Source organism: Canis lupus, chromosome 31 (genome assembly GCF_011100685.1).
Source record: "Canis lupus familiaris isolate Mischka breed German Shepherd chromosome 31, alternate assembly UU_Cfam_GSD_1.0, whole genome shotgun sequence".
Classification (NCBI taxonomy): Eukaryota; Metazoa; Chordata; class Mammalia; order Carnivora; family Canidae; genus Canis; species Canis lupus.
In genome coordinates this window covers 29,841,152-29,859,710 of record NC_049252.1, presented here as the reverse complement: position 1 = coordinate 29,859,710, position 18,559 = coordinate 29,841,152, and the positions used below count along the sequence as shown (strand labels likewise).

The 18,559-nt window shown below is 44.9% G+C and overlaps 1 protein-coding gene across 4 annotated transcripts in view; it reads left to right on the top strand.

Moving 5' to 3' along the window:
• RUNX1 (RUNX family transcription factor 1) overlaps nucleotides 1-16,088 on the top strand; it is a 249,211-nt gene extending 233,123 nt beyond the window's left edge. Inside the window, exons 6-7 of one of the 4 annotated variants that reach the window (XM_038581437.1) lie at nucleotides 8,909-9,070; nucleotides 15,560-16,088. In XM_038581437.1, coding sequence (XP_038437365.1) covers nucleotides 8,909-9,070; nucleotides 15,560-16,035 — 638 coding nt within the window. In that variant the 3' untranslated portion in view covers nucleotides 16,036-16,088. The remainder of the gene's footprint in view (nucleotides 1-8,908; nucleotides 9,071-15,559) is intronic. The other 3 variants (XM_038581436.1, XM_038581435.1, XM_038581434.1) reach the window with 3 other exon arrangements.
• The last annotated feature ends 2,471 nt before the right edge of the window (nucleotides 16,089-18,559 follow it).

The following is an 18,559-nucleotide window of genomic DNA, read 5'->3' as shown; positions in this document are numbered from 1 at the left end:
TCTGCCCGGGCTTGGTGCTGGATGCTTCCCTCCGGAGTAATTGCTGGAACAATGAATTCGTCTTAGCCGTACATGACTAACCAAGAGGTCTGTAGCCGGCAGAGACAACGGTTGGCAAATACCAGAGCTATTTCACAACCTCGCTTTTTCCAGGATCCAAAGCTGGTAGGAGCTGACTCACATCATCATGGGGTTTCACTGATAGCCCGTCCCGCGTCTGCTACCTGGGCGCGCTCCTAGGCGGCTGCTTGCCCTCCCTCTTGGGCCCTGTTGCCTTCGGACTCCCTGCCCTGGAGGTCGGAGGAAATGGCACCGAAGGACACTGCGACTTCCCGGGGAACGCCTCCGTCCCAGCTGGGAAGGACCCAGCGCCTGGGGCCGCAAAGGCCAACAGCACGGGGCTCTGACGGTAGCAGCAGAGCCTGGGGTGAGGAGGGGAGCAGCCCCTGGTGTGCAGGGGAGCCCAGATCCCCCCTCCCAAGGGTCCCAGACGGGGAGATGCAAGCCACCACCGGGCCCGCCCTGACACATCACCCTGGAAACTGACTCACATCTCTGAGCCCTGAGTCATATCCTGTTGTGCGTTTGGAGGCATCCAAGAGGGCATTATACCAGCTACCCAGGACTGAGGTGAATCTGAAGGGCACCCTGGGAACTACCCTGCCGTCTTCCAAACAGAAAGAGGGGGGAAAAAAATCCTCTGGGGAAAAAAACCCCAGGATGGCCCCAAGGGTTTATATGTTCACCAGGCAGGTTTGGCTCTTTTAAAAATAGACGCTGGGGCCCCGTGACATACATAACTGTCTGGTCTCTGTTTTTAAATGGCTCTGAAAGGTTACCAAAAGGTCGCATCTTTTAAAGATATCAGCTGAATAGCCAAAGAAAGGGCCTTCTAACTATAACAGCCACGCCACGGAGCTGCCAGCCTCCTCCTGGTCCCGGCCCGGGACAGGATGCCTCAGCTCAGGTGGTGCTGCTGGGAATCCAGGTTTGGGGGTGGGCGTTAAAGACCCCAGAGAGGCAGATGGCCAGAGGTAGAGGGGTCTCTGGCCAGGCTCTCCTGGGTGGCCTGGCTGGGGCCTGACGCCAAAGGAGGATGTTTTAAACTTTTCAAAGAACAGCTTTTTGGTTTTGTTGATTTACTTTGTCACTTTCTTGTGCGACACCTTCTCTGTTACTTTCTATTTCGTTGATTTCTTCTTTACTATTTATTATTTCCTTTCTTCTGCTTGCTTTTGGTTCATTTTGCTCTTTTTCCTCCACTTTCCTAAGCTAGAAGCTTTGACTATTGACTCTTGATCGTTCTTCTTTTCTAATATATGCATTCAATGCTATACATTTCCCTCTAAGCACTGCTTTTGCTACGTTCCAGAACTCCTGGTAAGTTGGATTTTCACTTAGCTCAAAATGCCTTTTAATTTCCCTTGAGACTTCTTATCTGACCCATGGGTTACTTAGAGGTGTGTTGTTGACGCTCCAAATATTTGTTCTAGCTAACTTTCTGTTTGTTTGGTTTTTGTTTTGTTTTTAATTTTTATTAATCCATATGGTCTGAGAATATACTTTATATGATTTCTGGTCTTTCCAATTTGTTAAGGGGTATTTAATGGCCCAGAATGTGTACTGTCTGGATGGATGTTCCTTGTGAGCTTGAGAAGAAAGTGTATTCTGCTGTTGTTAAATGGAATCTTCTATAAATGTTAATTACATCAAGTTTGTTGGTAGTACTGTGTAGGTCAAAACACCCTAATTTTCAGCCTGCTTGATGTGTATCAATTACTGAAAGAGGGACATTGACGCCTTCAACTAAGTGTATTTTTCTATTTCTTCTTGTAGTTCTAAGTTAGTTTTTGCCACGTTTTTTGACATGTTGTTAAGTGCATACATGTTAAAGATTGTTACATCTTCTTAAGAGAACTCTCATCATCATGTACTTCCCCTCTTGATCTCTGAAATTTTTCCTTCTTCTGAATTGTTTTGTATTAGGTTTTTTTTTTTAGGATTTTATTTATTTATTCATGAGAGACACAGAGAGACAGGCATAGGCAGAGGGAGAAGCAGGCTCCTCAAGGGGAGCCCAATGAGGGACTCGATCCCAGGACCCTGGGATCACACCCTGAGCCGAAGGCAGATGCTCAACCACTGAGCCCCCCAGGCGTCCCAGTTTCGTATTAAATTAATATAGCTACTCTGCCTTTCTTTTGGTTAGTGTTAGCATGGTCTTTCTGCATCTCTTTACTTTCACCTGAAGTCTTTATATTTCAAGTAGGTTCCCTGTAGACAACATACAGATGGGCCTGGAGATTAATTCACTCTGACAATCCCTGTCTTTTAATGGGTGCTTTTAGAACATTCATACTTAAAGTGATTATTGGTATGGTTGCATTCATAGCTACCATGTTTGTAACTGTTTTATATTTGCTTACTTGTTCTTTTTTCTCTTTTCTCCAGTTTAATGGAGCATTTTATATGATTCTGTTTTATCTCTTAGACTATCAATTATACCTCTTTAAAAAATGTTTTTAGTGTTTTCCCTAGAGTTTGCAAAATATATGTATAATGAATCTAAGTCACCATTAAGTAAGACTACACCACTTCTTCCTTCCCATTCTGTCATTACTCCCATTCATCTCATTTACCCATACACTGTGTTCACCCAATACATTATTCCCTCTATTATCTTTTTAAACACAGTTATATTTTGGATCAACTAAGAGTAGGAAAAATAAGACTTTATTTTACCTTTTCTTATTCTTTCTCTAAAGCTCCTCCTTTCTTTGTGTCAATTTAATTTCCTGTCTTATATTTTCCTTTCCCTTGAAGAACTCCTTTTAACATTTCTTGCATGTCAGCTCTACTGGATAAATTACTTCAGTTTTTGTTTGTCAGATGATGTCTTTATTTCTCCTTCACTGTTGAGGTGTAATTTTGTAGAATATAGATTTATAAGCTGGTGGCTTTTTTTCTTTAAACACTTGAAATATTTACGACACTCTTTTTGCTTGGTTTGTGAAGAGAAGTTGGAAGTAATTCTTATCCTTGTTGCTCCCTAGATAAGGTGTTTCTATAGATTATTTGTATTTACCTTCCTTGGTGTTCTCTGAGCTTCTTGGATCTGCGGTTTGCGGTTTGTCATTAATTTTGGAAAATTATTGGCCATTAATACTTCAAATATTTCTTCTACTCTGTTTTCTTTTTCCTTCTGATATTTCTACTATGTATATGTTAATACCTTTTGAAATTGTCCCAGAGTTCATGGATGTTATGTTTTGGGTTTTGCTTTTTGTTTGCTTTGTTTTCTCTTTCTTCTCTTTACCTTTTGGTTTGGGAAGTTCTATTAAAGCTGATTCTTTCCTCAGCCATATCCAGTCTGTTGTTGTTTAGCCCATTGAAGGCATTTCTCATTTCTGTTATAGTGTTTTTCATTTCTAGAATTTCCTTTTGTTTCTGAGAGTTTCCATCTCCCTACTTACATCACCCATCTGTTCATGCATTGCTGTCTCCTTTATCCATTAGAGCCCTTGACATATTAATCATAATTAAATTCCCTGTCTGGTAACTCCAAAATCTATGTCATATCTGAGTCTGGTTCTGCTGTTTGTTGTATCTCTTCAGACTGCTTTTCTTACTTTTGGAATGCCTTTTCATTTCCAATTTGAAAGCTGGACCTGAGGGGTACCTGGGTAGTTCAGTTGGTTAAGCATCCAGTTCGTGGTTTTGACTCAGTTCAAGATCTCAGGGATTGAGCCCCAAGTTGGGCTCCATGCTGAGTACTGAGTCTGCTTAAGGATTCTCTCTCCCTCCCTCTCAGTCCCTCCCCCTGCTCTCATGCTCCCAATATCTCTATCTCGCAAATAAATAAATAAATCTTAAAAAAATAAAGCTGGATAGTATGTATCAGATGATGGGAATGAAAAGAAATAGGCCTTCAGTGTGATATTTTATGTTCATCTAGCTAGGAGTTGAGCTGTGTTTCATGTTTACTATAGCTGTAGACGCCAGAGGCTTCAAATTCCTCTAATGCCCTTGTTTTTGTCTCTCTTGTTGTCTTTGGACTTCCCTAAGAACTCTTCCCTAAATAGTCTCTTTCAGCCATAACCCACTATTATTATACTGGATCTCATGAAAACTTGGAGGAGTTCCTGATGCCAATCTCATGAAAATGTCCCCACCCCAATCCCCGTACACACCCACAAGATTGCAGCCCCCTAGAAGTTTCTTATTCTCACAGTAGTCTAAACTCAGTCTCCAACAGTTTATCAAAATTACCAGTTAAGTGTTCTGACCAGTTTATGGCTCCAGCAGCTTCTGCTCCTGGTACATAGACCTCCATGTGATTTTCTGTATTTACCTGCCTCTCAAGACTTCAGGATGGCGGTTTGCCTACAGTCTCAATTCTCTAATAGATCTAAGAAGAGTCATGGATTATCAGTTTGCTCAGCTTTTTTCTTGTAAAGATGAGAGTGGTGACCCCCAAGCTTTTCGCATTTCAGAGCTGCAAATGGCAGGGCCATTTTTCACTCTGGAGACTTTTTGATAATGCTGCATCAAAAAGTGAAGGCATTCTACTTTCTCGTTTAGTGATGTATGCCATGGATGCCTCTAAGTTCACCACTAGCCTCCGCTCCACCTTATCCCCAACTTCCCCCTTCTCAGACCTTGTTTCAAATGGAAGGGAGAGGGATCTCTGTTTTACCTATTTTTTTGGATGATCAGAATGCTGAAAATAATCCATCACAAAATGACTTCAGTAAAGTGGCTGCATCAAAACATTATGGGGGATCCCTGGGTGGCTCAACGGTTTAGCGCCTGCCGTCAGCCCAGGGCGTGATCCTGGAGTCCCAGGATCGAGTCCCACATCGGGCTCCCTGCATGGAGCCTGCTTCTCCCTCTGCCTGTGTCTGCCTCTCTCTGTCTCTCTGTCTGTGTCTCTCATGAATAAATAAATAAAATCTTTAAAAAAAAAAATACACACACACAAAAAAAAAAAAACCCACACACGCAAAAAAAAAAACCATTATGTACCCTGAAAAAAAAACAGGACACAGAAAGGCTCAAATTTAAATTTTCTGATCCAGTCCTTTTCTTAATAGAAATGTGAACTGGTTGAGACTGGATCCTTGCCTCCTCTATCCTTACCTGAAATCTCCAGTTTTCTTGCCCTTTACCACTTAATCTCCTGAGCCCAGTTCCCCTCTAATGCTGAAGAACAGCCATCAAGCCCTTTATCAGTGAACAGCGTGGTATTACCTGAGCCTCACCCTGGAGCAGGTGTGTGTGGCCTTACCAATAAATATCAGATAAATCCCTTGGCATGGATTTATTTTTCTTCTTAATAATATAATCATAAAAATTAGTCAGACTTATTGAGCATTTATTATGGGCAAAAACTGTATTACTTGCTTTACATATAGCTTATCTCACTTACTCTTCACTACTACCATTTGAAGTAGGAAAACTATGAATCAGAGAAAATAAGTGACTTACTCAGGGTAAAGGAAGAGTTCAGAATGAAGTGCTTTCCCTAAGTTTGCTCCTTGCAGAGGCAGAACGGAAGTATAATAAATGCCATTAGGATTATCTCTAATGTGGGAACAACTGTCTGCAAGTCCAGGTTAGGCGGATAATCCATCAGTTCACCTGAATACAGGTCCCCCACTCGCTGTACCCTAAAGGCAAAGACTATAATCCATTCACTACTGAGTCCCCAAAACAGTGACCCTAGTAAAACAAAAATGCTCTTTGGCAACAGGAATGAAGGAGGATGTGAATAACTTCGTGAGCCTATGAATGAATGGATGAACTTATTAATGTGAATAAATGAATAAAGGTAGGAACCCTCAGCATGATGATCAGTGCAATACGAAGAAACTTTTCCAAGCATCATCTACTCCCAGGATCTTCATTGATATCAGACTAGAAGCTCCAATGGGGCAGGGACTACATTGGTCTTATTCATAAGGCTATTCCTAGCTAAGTTGGCACATGCGTGGCACATACTAAAATTTCAATAAACTTTTTGTTCTTTTTGATGGACTGACTTACCAGAGGCACTTCCATCAAGAACAAGTAGCCCTACTCTCTGGAGAATGACAGACAGTGGTTCTCTTCTCAGCCTATGGCTTCTTTTCTGGATATCTCCCGTCTTATCCTTGCCTACTTCTTCTTCCCAGAAATCGGTATACTTATTGTTACAAGGACCATTCTTCACCCCATACTTCCACCTGAGGCTTTCTTAAATCTGATTAGCATACAAATTAAGCCGAGAAACACTGTATAGAACCGATTCGAATTAGAATCCTGCACTGTATAGAACCAATTCGAATTAGAATCCTGCACTGTTGGAAGGGGCTTGGAGATCATGTCTTTTCAGAGATGAGAATGAGGATGTATAAACAAGTGGTCCAGGCTCACCGCAAAGACAAGCATAGAGGCCACTTCTGCCTCTCAGTCCAGTGCTTGGGGTGGCCCACAGCACTGCCATTTCCATAGCTGCCTTCGTGTGTTCGCGTTGGCCCCATCAGAGCAAGAATGGTAACTGAACAGTAAACTCAGCATACACCGTATCATTGGCCCCAGTTTTTTGTTTTATTTTGTGCTTTGGTTTTTTATCAATAATATACGCAGAATTAGAAAACACCCAAAAACCAGACATGAGAAGCTCGCCATCACCACCTTCTGGCCCACCACTGGCAATGAATCCAAAGGCAGCTCAACTACCGTCACATGAATGAAAACTGATCACACAGGGGTCTTTGGGGTTTTTAGTGCTATCCCTCCCCTAACACTGGAAAGCTAAGTTGTGATGTGAAGCAAGAATGTTGAATATAAAACCCTGTGTTAAAAAAAAAAAAAAAACAATCACAGAACTTGGACTTTAATCATAAAGATCATTTTACCAAAGCATATTTTTAAAAGGCTGTGAAACATTATGCAACGTTTGCATGGTTTAATTATGAGTTTAGAAAAGCCTAGCACAACTTTTTCACTACAGTAAAACATGACAGGGCATGAATCATGGCATAATACTTTATGCTTACTGTGGTTTTAGACACAGGGTTAGGGGTGCTGGGCTGTCTACACAGCGAGCCATGAATTACTGAACCGCAATTCACACCCCAGAGGGCTTTATGACAATTATAAAACCTCTTTTGTTTGCTTCTTAAATGATTAAAATATTTGACTACTATATATTCACCTAGCAAATGTGTATATCTAGGATATATGCATGTCTTACAAAAATATCTGAGCCTGTAGTTTATTTTTCACTTGGAGCAAAATTGAACAATCAGCTATTGCTCCTTGCTTTCGATTATTGGAAACATTATCACTGGTGAGGCTGTGCAGGATCTTTGACTGTAGTTGATCATTCATTTCCACTGAGTTTAGAATGGACCAGCTCTCTTATGCTTTGCCTTCTGTTCAAATTCTCCAAAATATAGAATGGAACAAGGACCTTTCTTTAATATTAGATTTCAGAGATTCTAAGTTAAAATATTTGTCCAGGTTTTTCCAACTTAAAAACAGAGTTATTTTAAAGAAGAGAAAAGAAAGAAATCGATCCATATGAGGGAAAGTGGGGAGGGGCAGGCAGAAAAAGAGGGAAGGAAGACCTGGATCATCAAACCCAATTCGGTTATCCATTCACTCTGATGGCTTCAAACAGATAGAAACAGCAAACTTGAACTGCTGGAAATGAAAAGCCCCTGGAGGAACTAGAACTGAATATTTTATAACAAGAATAACTCACTTCTTTATGTCCTGGCACATACACAGCCTGCATCCAGTATTTTCCTGAGGAACATTGCTCTTTCTAGATTCACCCCCAGGTGCATGCAGCCCTGGCTGTGAAGAACTCTGGGAGCCAGCGTAGTTTGCTGTCACCTTAGTGGTCCACAGAGAAGGTGGGACCCAAAGAGAAAAATCAGTGTTTAGCCCTAAAGAAATGGAAGGCTACTTGTGGTGAGACTGTGTTCCATTTAACTTTTCTTACACACATTGCCTAGGATCAGAGGGTTTGTTTGGTTTCTTCTTCTCCTTTTCATCTGCAGTGTGATGCTTTTGAAAACAAAGACTCCTATGAATGCTGCAGTCAAATTCACAAAATCCTTTTTACCTAAATCTTCTGAAGTCAGAGTTTTGTCTCTTCTCTCTCCCAGTCCTCATTTAATGGCCATCTATAAAATACTTGCTCAACATTCTGCCCTTTAAACGTTGCAGACGTGAGGTCTTGAAAAGGTGCGGGACACCTGTCAGTCTGGGTTGGTAGAGCCAGCTCTCTACTGCTGCGCTTGTGAACTAGTCCTCAGACCTCATCACCAGCCTCTTAGTCAGATCTTCTTTTCTAAATTCCTTGGGAGGGGATTCACCTAAATAGATGATATTTAAAAGCCCTTGGGGTATTTTTGCCAAAGGTACCAAAACAAACAAACAAACAAACAAAACCAAACCTCTGTGTTCTTTCTTGCTTACTGAGTACAGATGGATAGATGATCCACCTGAGTTTATGTTTCTGAGGATGAGAATTGTCTCTTGGTAAAGCTGAAACTGTCTGGGCAGTTGATACGTGCTATAGTTCAATAGGTAACGTTAACACTTCTACCTGGAAAGCATATTCAACTTCACCCCATCACTATTAGCATGATTAAATCGGATCTTTGGAAGGAACAGTTATGAGAGGAAAATATTCAAGAATCCCACGTAGACTATATTTCAGTATCTGTGGAGAAGGGGATGGAAATCATCAAACAAAAGCAAATACTTGGACTGACTAAACACTGGTCAACAGGCCACAGGCACGTATAATATATTTAAACAAAGAGGATCAGCTTTTAATTAAAAGACTTTTTTTTTTTTTCTTAAATCCCACCCCACTCTACATATGACTGACCTGTCTGATTCTCTGCAGACACAAGGCAGATCCAGCCATCCCCACCATGGTCCTATGATCAATCCTACCAGTACCTGGGATCAATCGCCTCCCCTTCCGTACACCCAGCAACACCCATCTCACCTGGACGGGCCAGCGGCATGACAACCCTCTCTGCAGAGCTTTCCAGTCGACTCACAAGTAAGCTGCTTGAACCCACCCTTTGAAGTCAAGCTAGTGGAAGGTTCGAGAGACCGGAGATGCGTAAAGGGGTTGGTCATTTTGGGGGGTAAAAACCGGTTTAAAGACAAGGTTGTCTAAGGCCCGTGCCCATTCACTGATTTTTCCTGACACCTAGAGACAGGGATTATGAATGTGAAGGCAGACGTGGATTCTTTGGGCATCTGGGGGCTGCTCACATGTGGCAGACAAAGGCAACAGCTGGAGTGTTTATAACATAGCAGGCCAAAGTAATCAGCTTCTAACTCAGATGGGGCTGTCCCATCTGATGGTGGCGAGCATTCACAGGTCATGTGAACAAAACCCTGGCGTACCTATGGAATGGGAAGCGGCTACACCCCAAAAAGAGACATTTCGAACTAAGAGCTGTTCATACCAGATTAGAGGAACAGAATGGAAAGCTCGGGTGTCGTGGTTAGCATAATTGTTGTTAATACGAGCTCATTAAATATTAGTCATTTAACCTATGAGACCTTTGGGCTTGGCACTCACCTATGCTTGTGGGCAGGGAATTGGAGTTAGAGAAAATTTTCTTTGTTGAAAGCAAAAGGAGAAACTCCCTGTTTGGAGCTTTGAAATTGGAGCTGGACCAAACTGTGAAAATACTTCAGAGAACTTCAGCATTATGAAGCCTGCAGACACACACTTCGTTATGTGTAGGGAGGAGGGTGGTTGTTTTTGCTTTGCAGCTCTTGAGATCAGATTATAGTAGATTAGGGGGCAGGCAAAAGGGCAGAGGTGTCACGTCTGCCATTCTAAATGTTGTATAATGTGGTGTTTTCCAAATAGTTGTGATTACTTGAGATTTCACTCAATGCTTTGGCCTCTTCCCAGAGCTTCTCACCAGCAGCACCACTGGCATCTGGGGCCAGAGAATTCTTTGTTTTGGGGGGCTGTCCTGTGCACTGTGGGGTATTCAGCAGCACCTCTGGCCTCTAGATGTGGCAAGAGGCCCCCTCCTCCACATCAAGACAACCAAAAAATGTCTCCAGACATTGCCAAATATCCAGAGGGCCAAACCTGCCCCCCAGTCGAGAACCACCACCTTTGAGTATTCTTAGGCACTGTATAGTAAAATGGGAAAGATAACTGAGTTGCCCACTTTTTGTATTAATGCCAACATTTCCAGGGCACCTGCTGGGCTGCAGAGTTGAGGAAGTTGCATAAGGATTATGACGTCTGTCCAGTGTGTTGTTTCAGAAATTCTGTTTCCTCAGGACCAAATTGATTCCAAAGGCACTTGTCAACTTTTATTGATTCTTCTCCGTGGCACTGCTTTGCTCGCTGCCTCTAAAACAATTACTGTTTTCCTTGGTTATGTGCCTACTGTGGGTCCCTTGGAATTTATTACGTAAGACTTTTAATTTGGTCAGCACCCAAGATACGCACCTTATACTTTCCAGAGCTCTAGGGGGGCAGCTGCTCCAACTGACCAGTGTTCAGATGTGAGGGCAACTCCTTTTTTTTTTTTTAAAGGAATCAGTCACGTGCACTCCCAAGTCTCCCATGTTCTGTTACACTTATGAACAACCAGGACCTCAATTACCCAAGGAGTAAGGAAGGACATTTTGTGGCATTGAGGGTGTAAAGTACACAAAAGTCACGTCCCATTTCAGCACCCAAAAATGATCCTCCCTTGTCTTGGAGGGAGGGCCAGAGAGAATTCCAGATGAGCTTTCCCCAGTGGCAGAGAAAGGCATGGGAGACTGCTCTTCCACTTGGCAGATCTCCCTCTGAGAAATCAAGCCCGGAGTGCGGGCCTGAGAAGCGTTGTCATATGCCTGGGGGTAGTAGGGGGTTGCGACACATAAAAGAGAAGTGGCTGCCCGGCTGCCAGCTTTGAGAACCTGACACTGCTCTGCGTCTGCTTTTCCTTTTAATCCCGCCCCAGAGCTCTGTGTTCTGGCCCACACCCCAGCCCCCAGCCCCACCTGGACTTCCTTCTGCACGGGGGACTTGCACTCTGTCTCTTTCTCTTTCCTTTGCAGACAGTCTCCACACCTTGTCTGAAAAGACATGTCATCTGGAGGTTTTCCTTTATTTTTTTTCTTTAAAAAAAAAATTAATGTTTAGCTGCCAACCTGGGCGACAGACAGCATGCATTAATCTGAGTCATGCAAAAGATCCTTTTAAGGCAGCCATTATCTGCTCAGGCTGTTTAATCCTTTGGGGGCCAGTGGGAGGGGCTGAGGTAGGACAGCTTTCATCCATGTCAAGCTGCAGAACGAACACTTGAGCTGTCATGGCAAATATTTAGCCCCATCAGTGGGGAAACATTTCCAACTAAAATACCTGAACCTCCTAATCCCTAGATTTCCTACCCTTTAAAAGCTCCCTGAACATCGGGGGTCTCCACCCCCACACGCTATTGAGTAAGGGGGCCCCGGGCCCAGCCAAAGGGACAAATGGGCTATAGACAGGTGGGGTGAATGGTGCATGACAGTGGGGCTTGGTAGGAAATGTCGGACTGGACATAAAAATGGAAACAAATATATGTGAATAGATCATTTGAATTGGAACATATCTAGAGGGCTGAAGCCCTTTTATTATCAAAACGTGTAGGAAAACTATTTTGACCAAACGGATAGTCTTGCGTCGACTGGCACTGGTACCATGTAGATAGGAGCATCACGAGCAGTATTGGAGATCTTTCAGATATCCTGCCCACAAGTGAAAGAACTATTTTCCCCTGACAGCTGAGACCATAACATCATTCCATTACTTATGTCCGTGACCAGCCGCGGACTCGCTCGGGATTACGGTAACTTGGTGCCATCACCACATTACCACGTAGTAGCTGGAACAGACTGGAGAGCATGTCCAGACATCACCATGAAACAGGGTGACCTTTCATTCATTTTCCAGTGGATTCACCTTTTTGTCTCAGGGCAAGTGAAGCAAGAGGAATCATGGGCGGAGTCATTAATTTGTGTGCAGAGTATTGCATCAGATGCCAACAAATTGATTGTATTTGCCTAATGCTCGTCCTCCTACCTCGGCTTTTCCCTTGACTATAGAAATCTAGCTGGAAAAATGGAGTCAAGCTTCCTGTCACAGCTCTCTGTGTGAGCAAAAACAAGTGACACAGAGCTTGCTCACAGACCGCCCCAGTAAGCGGGCAGGGACACACCGTGTGGAATGAGGTGCGGCCTGGCTTGAGGACGAGCTAGAGCGTGGCCGTGGAAGGGCAGCCCTAGAACCACTGTCAGTTTACAACGTTTTCCCTGCCCACATGTCTGCCTGGCTTTGAAACGATTAACAGGAATGTTTGTTTGAAAGTCAGACTCCTGGTTTCCTCATTAGCAGAGAGATTGGCTGCAGACTTTGGTTGTTTCTATAAACTTTAATTACCTCTCTGATGAGGAGTATATACCTCCTCATCACATTCACCCCAAATTTATAGAAGAGTTTGGAGAGGAAAGGGAAGAAGAGCGGGGGGGGGGAGGGGGGGGGGAGGAAGAGAGAGAGAATGGGAGGGAGGGAAGGAGGAAGGGGGGGGAGAGAGAGAGAATGAGAGAGAGAGACAGGCAGCAAGAGAATGAGAACACTAGCTCTCCCTGCTGGAATAATAGGCTTGAAATATGAGGAAGTTGATCAACCCCGGATGCCTTCCAAAAACAGATTAATCCACCCTGGTAGCTTTCCTTTCAGAGCAAACTCTTGGCTCTGTCAAGCCTCTCTATGGGCCTGAACACAAAAGGACACAGACCACATGCCATCCTGAGCTTCGGAGTTATTTTGTATGTTGATTTGAGAGCTTACAAATTGTAAAACATTTAATTCTTGCCTCTGCTGTCTTTGGGGTTTGCTGTTGTAAAGACTATGGTCCTGGCCCAGTCATTTAATGAATAATTCTGAGGAACAGTTACTCCCCCCTCCCCCCGCAGGACAACATCCTACATCTACAGTGGTGGTTCTCAGTGGGGCGCAGGGGGATTGGGCCCCCCCCACTCCCTACCCCCAGAACATTTGGCAGTGTCTGGAGATATTGTTAGCTGTCACAATGTGGGGTGTGGGGCCACTACTGACATTTGGTGGGCAGAGGCCGAGGATGTTGCCAAACAACCTACAACGCACAGGACAGCCCCCCACTGTTCCAACAAATTACTATCTGGCCCAAAATGTCAATAGTGTCACTGCTGAGAAACCAATCTACAGGACGCAGGGAGCACTTCCTAGGTACCCAAACCCGCTAGTGGTTCCCAAGGGCAGCCTATGGGTAAGAAAAATGCAGAAGGATGCAATGAAGGCCAAAGCCAGTTTTGGAAACCATAAATGCACAATCCTAACAAAATGAGTTTTCTAGACAAAGCTCTGCCATTCCTGATGCAACTTCAACATGTGCAAAAATGGAGTAGATAAATCAAAGCCCTGAGGCCATTTGTGTTAACAAATCAGTGAACCACGTGTGAGAGAATACCAGGTGAAACTGGGGCTATATTTTTCTAAAAATGTGGAAGCAGTCTAAAGGTACACATGGGGGAGGAAGAGTGGTGTTGATAGTCATTGACATTCACAGGGTCACTACTACATGCATGCATTAGGTGGAATCATAAGAAATTGCCGGTTTTTTTTTTGTTTTTTGTTTTTTTTATAAATTTATTTTTTATTGGTGTTCAATGTGCCAACATATAGAATTACACCCAGTGCTCATCCTGTCAAGTGCCCCTGTCAGTGCCCGCCACCCAGTCACCCCCACCCCCCGCCCTTCTCCCCCCTTCCACCACCCCTAGTTCGTTTCCCAGAGTTAGAAGTCTTTCATGTTCTGTCTCCCTTTCTGATATTTCCCACTCATTTTTTTTTGTTTTTTTAAGATTTTATTTATTTATTCACATCAGACACAGAGAGGCAGAGACACAGGCAGAGGGAAAAGCAGGCTCCCTGTGGGGAGCGCAATGTGGGACTCCATCCCAGGACCCCCGGGGTCATGCCCTGAGCTAAAGGCAGACACTCAACCACCGAGCCACCCAGGCATCCCCAGAAATTGCCAATTCTTAATTATCTGAGATCTACAGAAACAGCAGTTTCCTATGATTCAACCTAAATACTATGTATAATGTAGTACGGTGTTTTATACATTAACACTATAACACAGGGGATCCCTGGGCGGCTCAGCGGTTTAAAACCTGCCTTCAGCCCAGGGCGTGATCCCAGAGTCCCAGGATCGACTCCTGCATCGGGCTCCCTGCATGGAGCCTGCTTCTCCCTCTATGTCTCTCTCTCTCTCTCTCTTGCTTTCTCTGTCTCTCATGAATAAATAAAATCTTTAAAAAAAAAAAAAAACAAACACTGTAACACAGAATCATGTTACATGTGATATATTCTATTAGTATTAATCTACTGATGCATCCATTACATTAATATCATATACTTTTATGATTTACACGTTATAACTATATTAATATCAGTTTACATTTCTATCCATATTGGCACATTACTATGTTGATCACAGAGGGCTGGCAAACACTTTCCTGTGAAGGGCCAGGCACTAAATCCCTCAGCCTTTCCGGGTCCTATAGGGTTGGCCTGTGGTCGCCCTGTGTCAGGTCTACTCCCCCCCCAACTGCGGCGGTGGCTCCAGACCAGCGACCCTGGCACCTAACACAACGAGTGAGGCTCATTCCAACGAAACTCCACCAACAGCCACTGATAAGGAGAATCTCACCTTTTCCACGTCAGGAAAATGATTTTTGACATTTTATTTAAATTCACTTTACCTTGGGCAGCCCGGGCGGTTCAGCGGTTTAGCGCCTGCCTTCGGCCCAGGGCGTGATCCTGGAGACCCGGGGTCGAGTCCCGCGTCGGGCTCCCTGCATGGGGCCTGCTTCTCCCTCTGCCTGTGTCTCTCACGAATAAATAAAATCTTAAAAAAAAAAAAAAAAAATTCACCTTGCCAACATGGAGTAGAACACCCGGGGCTCGCCCCATCACGTGCCCTCCTTCGGCGCCCGTCACCCAGTTACCTCACGCCCTCACCCGCCAACCCTTCCACAGCCCTTTGTTCCCCAGACTCAGAGGGGCCTCTCACGGTCTGTCTAGGTCAGCAAATACTCTTCTTCTTTTCACTTTTCTCAACCACGTATTAAAGGAACTCATTCTCAGCTCGGGGGCGACCGGAAGCCGGGTGTGCCAACCCCGGCATCGCCTCGACCTTACCCGTGTCGTATCCACGGATCTATTATGCGTCACGGCGCCGTGCTCCGCATTCTAGAACCCTGTGTGCCCTGCGGCCTACACCGCCTCACGCGACCGCAGGCCCCCACAGCCCCTCGGTGCCCCCTAGCATGCTGGGTAGGCGGCCTCCCTTCAGGGCCGGGCCAGCGGCATTCTGGGTAACCCGCCCGTGGGCGGGGCCGTGGGCGGGGCCACGAGCGGGAGGGGCGTGGCCTCGCTCGCTCCCGCCTCACGCTCTTTTCTCACCTGTCCCCCCTCCGCCCCCCACCCCTGCAGCAGCGCCCGACCTGACGGCCTTCGGCGACCCGCGCCAGTTCCCCGCGCTGCCCTCCATCTCAGACCCTCGCATGCACTACCCCGGCGCCTTCACCTACTCCCCGACGCCCGTCACGTCGGGCATCGGCATCGGCATGTCGGCCATGAGCTCGGCCACGCGCTACCACACGTACCTGCCGCCGCCCTACCCCGGCTCGTCGCAGGCGCAGGGCGGCCCGTTCCAGGCCAGCTCGCCGTCCTACCACCTGTACTACGGCGCCTCGGCGGGCTCCTACCAGTTCTCCATGGTGGGCGGCGAGCGCTCGCCGCCGCGCATCCTGCCGCCCTGCACCAACGCGTCCACGGGCTCGGCGCTGCTCAACCCCAGCCTCCCGAACCAGAGCGACGTGGTGGAGGCCGAGGGCAGCCACAGCAACTCGCCCACCAACATGGCGCCCGCCGCGCGCCTCGAGGAGGCGGTGTGGCGGCCCTACTGAGGGCCCGGCCCCGGAGCCCCGGAGCCCCGGAGCCCCGGAGCCCTGGAGCCCCCGCGAGCGCCACGGCCTCGGACGGCGGGGACTGCGCGCTGGGGCCTCGCCCCGCCCCCGGCCCACCTGCGCCCCCCCCCCGGGGCCCACCTGCGCCACCTGCGCCCCCCCCCCGGGGCCCACCTGCGCCCCCTGCGCCCCCCCCCCGGGGCCCACGGCTCACCTTCTCCGAACCTGACCCAACCTGAGGCTGGCTGCCCGCTTCGCCAGCGCGGACGCGTCCTAAGGCAAAACAGGAAGATTCCCAGAGGGAAACTGTGAATGCTTCTGATTTAGCGATGCTGTGAATAAAAGAAAGATTTTATACCCTTGACTTCACTTTTTAACCAAGTTGTTTATTCCAAAGAGTGGAATTTGGGGTGGGGTGGGGGGGCGGGGAAATGCAACTCCTCCTGTTTGGTATCTAATTTCATATTTTTTAATTTTCTTTTCCAGCACCTTATAAATTGCAAAATGCGTATTTGCATTTGGGGTGATATATACATATATACATATATATGTGTATATATATATATATATATTTGAGCTTGCTTCCTTCTTGCTTTGACAATTGAAAGAAATATTCCTTTTTCTGTAAGTTTTATTTAACTTTTTCTTTTGGACTTTCGTGTGGTTGTTTTGTTGTTTTTCTTTTCTTTTTTTTTTTTTTTTTTCTTTTTTTTTTTGAGAAACAGCTACAGCTTTGGGTCATTTTCAACTACTGTATTCCCACAAGGAATCCCTAGATATTTATGTATCTTGATGTTTAGACACTTACTTATGTGTTGATACTTTTTTATTATTTAAATGTACTTATATTAAGAAGAAAAATATCAAGTACTACATTTTTTGGGTTTTTTTTGTTTTTTTGTAGTAGCCAAAGTTCAATGTATCACATTGAAGAAGGCTGGGGAAAAAAAGGGGGTGGGCAATGTGATGACTTGGTTATCTAAATATTGTTTACATTAAACTCCCTTTCATGTTAATCAAACGAGTTGGTAGCTAACGCAGCAATGTTTTTAATACGCTTTTTAGATACTGAGGGTCACTTGAAAGATCTGAAGTATGGAATTTTTTGCCAAGCTCAACCAAGGGTCTCCTATCTGACTCCCTCCCTTTAAACAGAGAAGGTCAAGTCTGGTTCCAAGGAGGTTCAGGAAGATGCCAATGATTGCACCTCTGGAGAGGATTTATTTTCTGCCTAGGGGTTTGCTCCCTCCACGGGCTCTTGATAATTTCAGACATGCTTTGTTACGAATGAATCCAAAGTAAGCTATGTGGAAGAGCAGAATCCACATGGAAACCAAATGAATGGATTTATGGGTTCCTTAACTGCCCCCTCCTGGAGTAGTAAGGAGATCGTCTGAATCCAGAGTTCAGATTTTTTAGCTCCAAGAAAATACTCCTATTTGATACAGTACCTGTTCATGGATGCAGAACAAAACTTGTGGCTGTCCCCCAAGGCTGGGAGTGGAAGAAACTAGACTGGGTGCCTTTGATGCCTGAAGGTCTCCAGCTGAATTTTCGTAGGGTGGGCCCAGAAGCAGACCCGAACAGAATAGTTTTCCTCTGTGTGCCTCATGGAGTCACCTGGGAAAGCACTGTCCCACCTGTGCCGGACCCCATCCCATGCTGCTCGTTCACCACCCATCTTTGCGTTGCTCTCACCAGGCTGAGACCCTACCTAATGGGGTATGTGCACTTTTATCCGTGCATCAGCATGACAGGAAAGATTCATGTCACTGCTGCCCATGGCTACAATTCAAAAGTATCCAATGTCACTGTAAATTTTATGGCACTATTTTTTTATTGGAGAATTTGGTCAGAATGCAGTTGTTGTACAACTCGTAAATACTAACTGCTGATTTTGACATATGCGTGCTCAAAATGATCTGGTTGTTATTTAATGTACCTCTTAAATTAGTTGAAATTATTTCAGGTCAACTCTGAAGAGTATTTGAAAGCAGGACTTCAGAACAGTGTTTGATTTTTATTTTATAAATTTAAGGATTCAAATTAGAAAGATCTTTGGCTGCAGGCAGCAAAACAGCTGGTCTTATTTAAAAACAACTTGTTTTTGAGTTTTCTTATATATATATATTGATTATTTGTTTTACACAGATGCAGTAGCACTTTGGTAAGAAAGAGTAAAGCAGTTTGTGTTGTCAGGTCATTCTTATCTAGAAAAGAGCTAAAACGAATCCTGGAGAAACTCCGTATATTCATTTCCATTTTAGACATGATTCTTTCTCCACGATTCAATTTGACGCTTTATTCTGTGTTACATTTTTGCAGCAAAATTACCCTTAAATGTCAGCAAATTTAAATTTTTTTTTTATTTCTGAGAAGGACCTTTAGCCCCTTGACCCCAAATCGAACTTAAGTGTTCTTTTCAGCACATGTTGCCATATCTGACCTGACAAAATGTTGGGGGAAAATGAAGGAAAAAAATTTTCTATTTTTCAGTTCATTTCTGGTACCTGAAGATACTCCA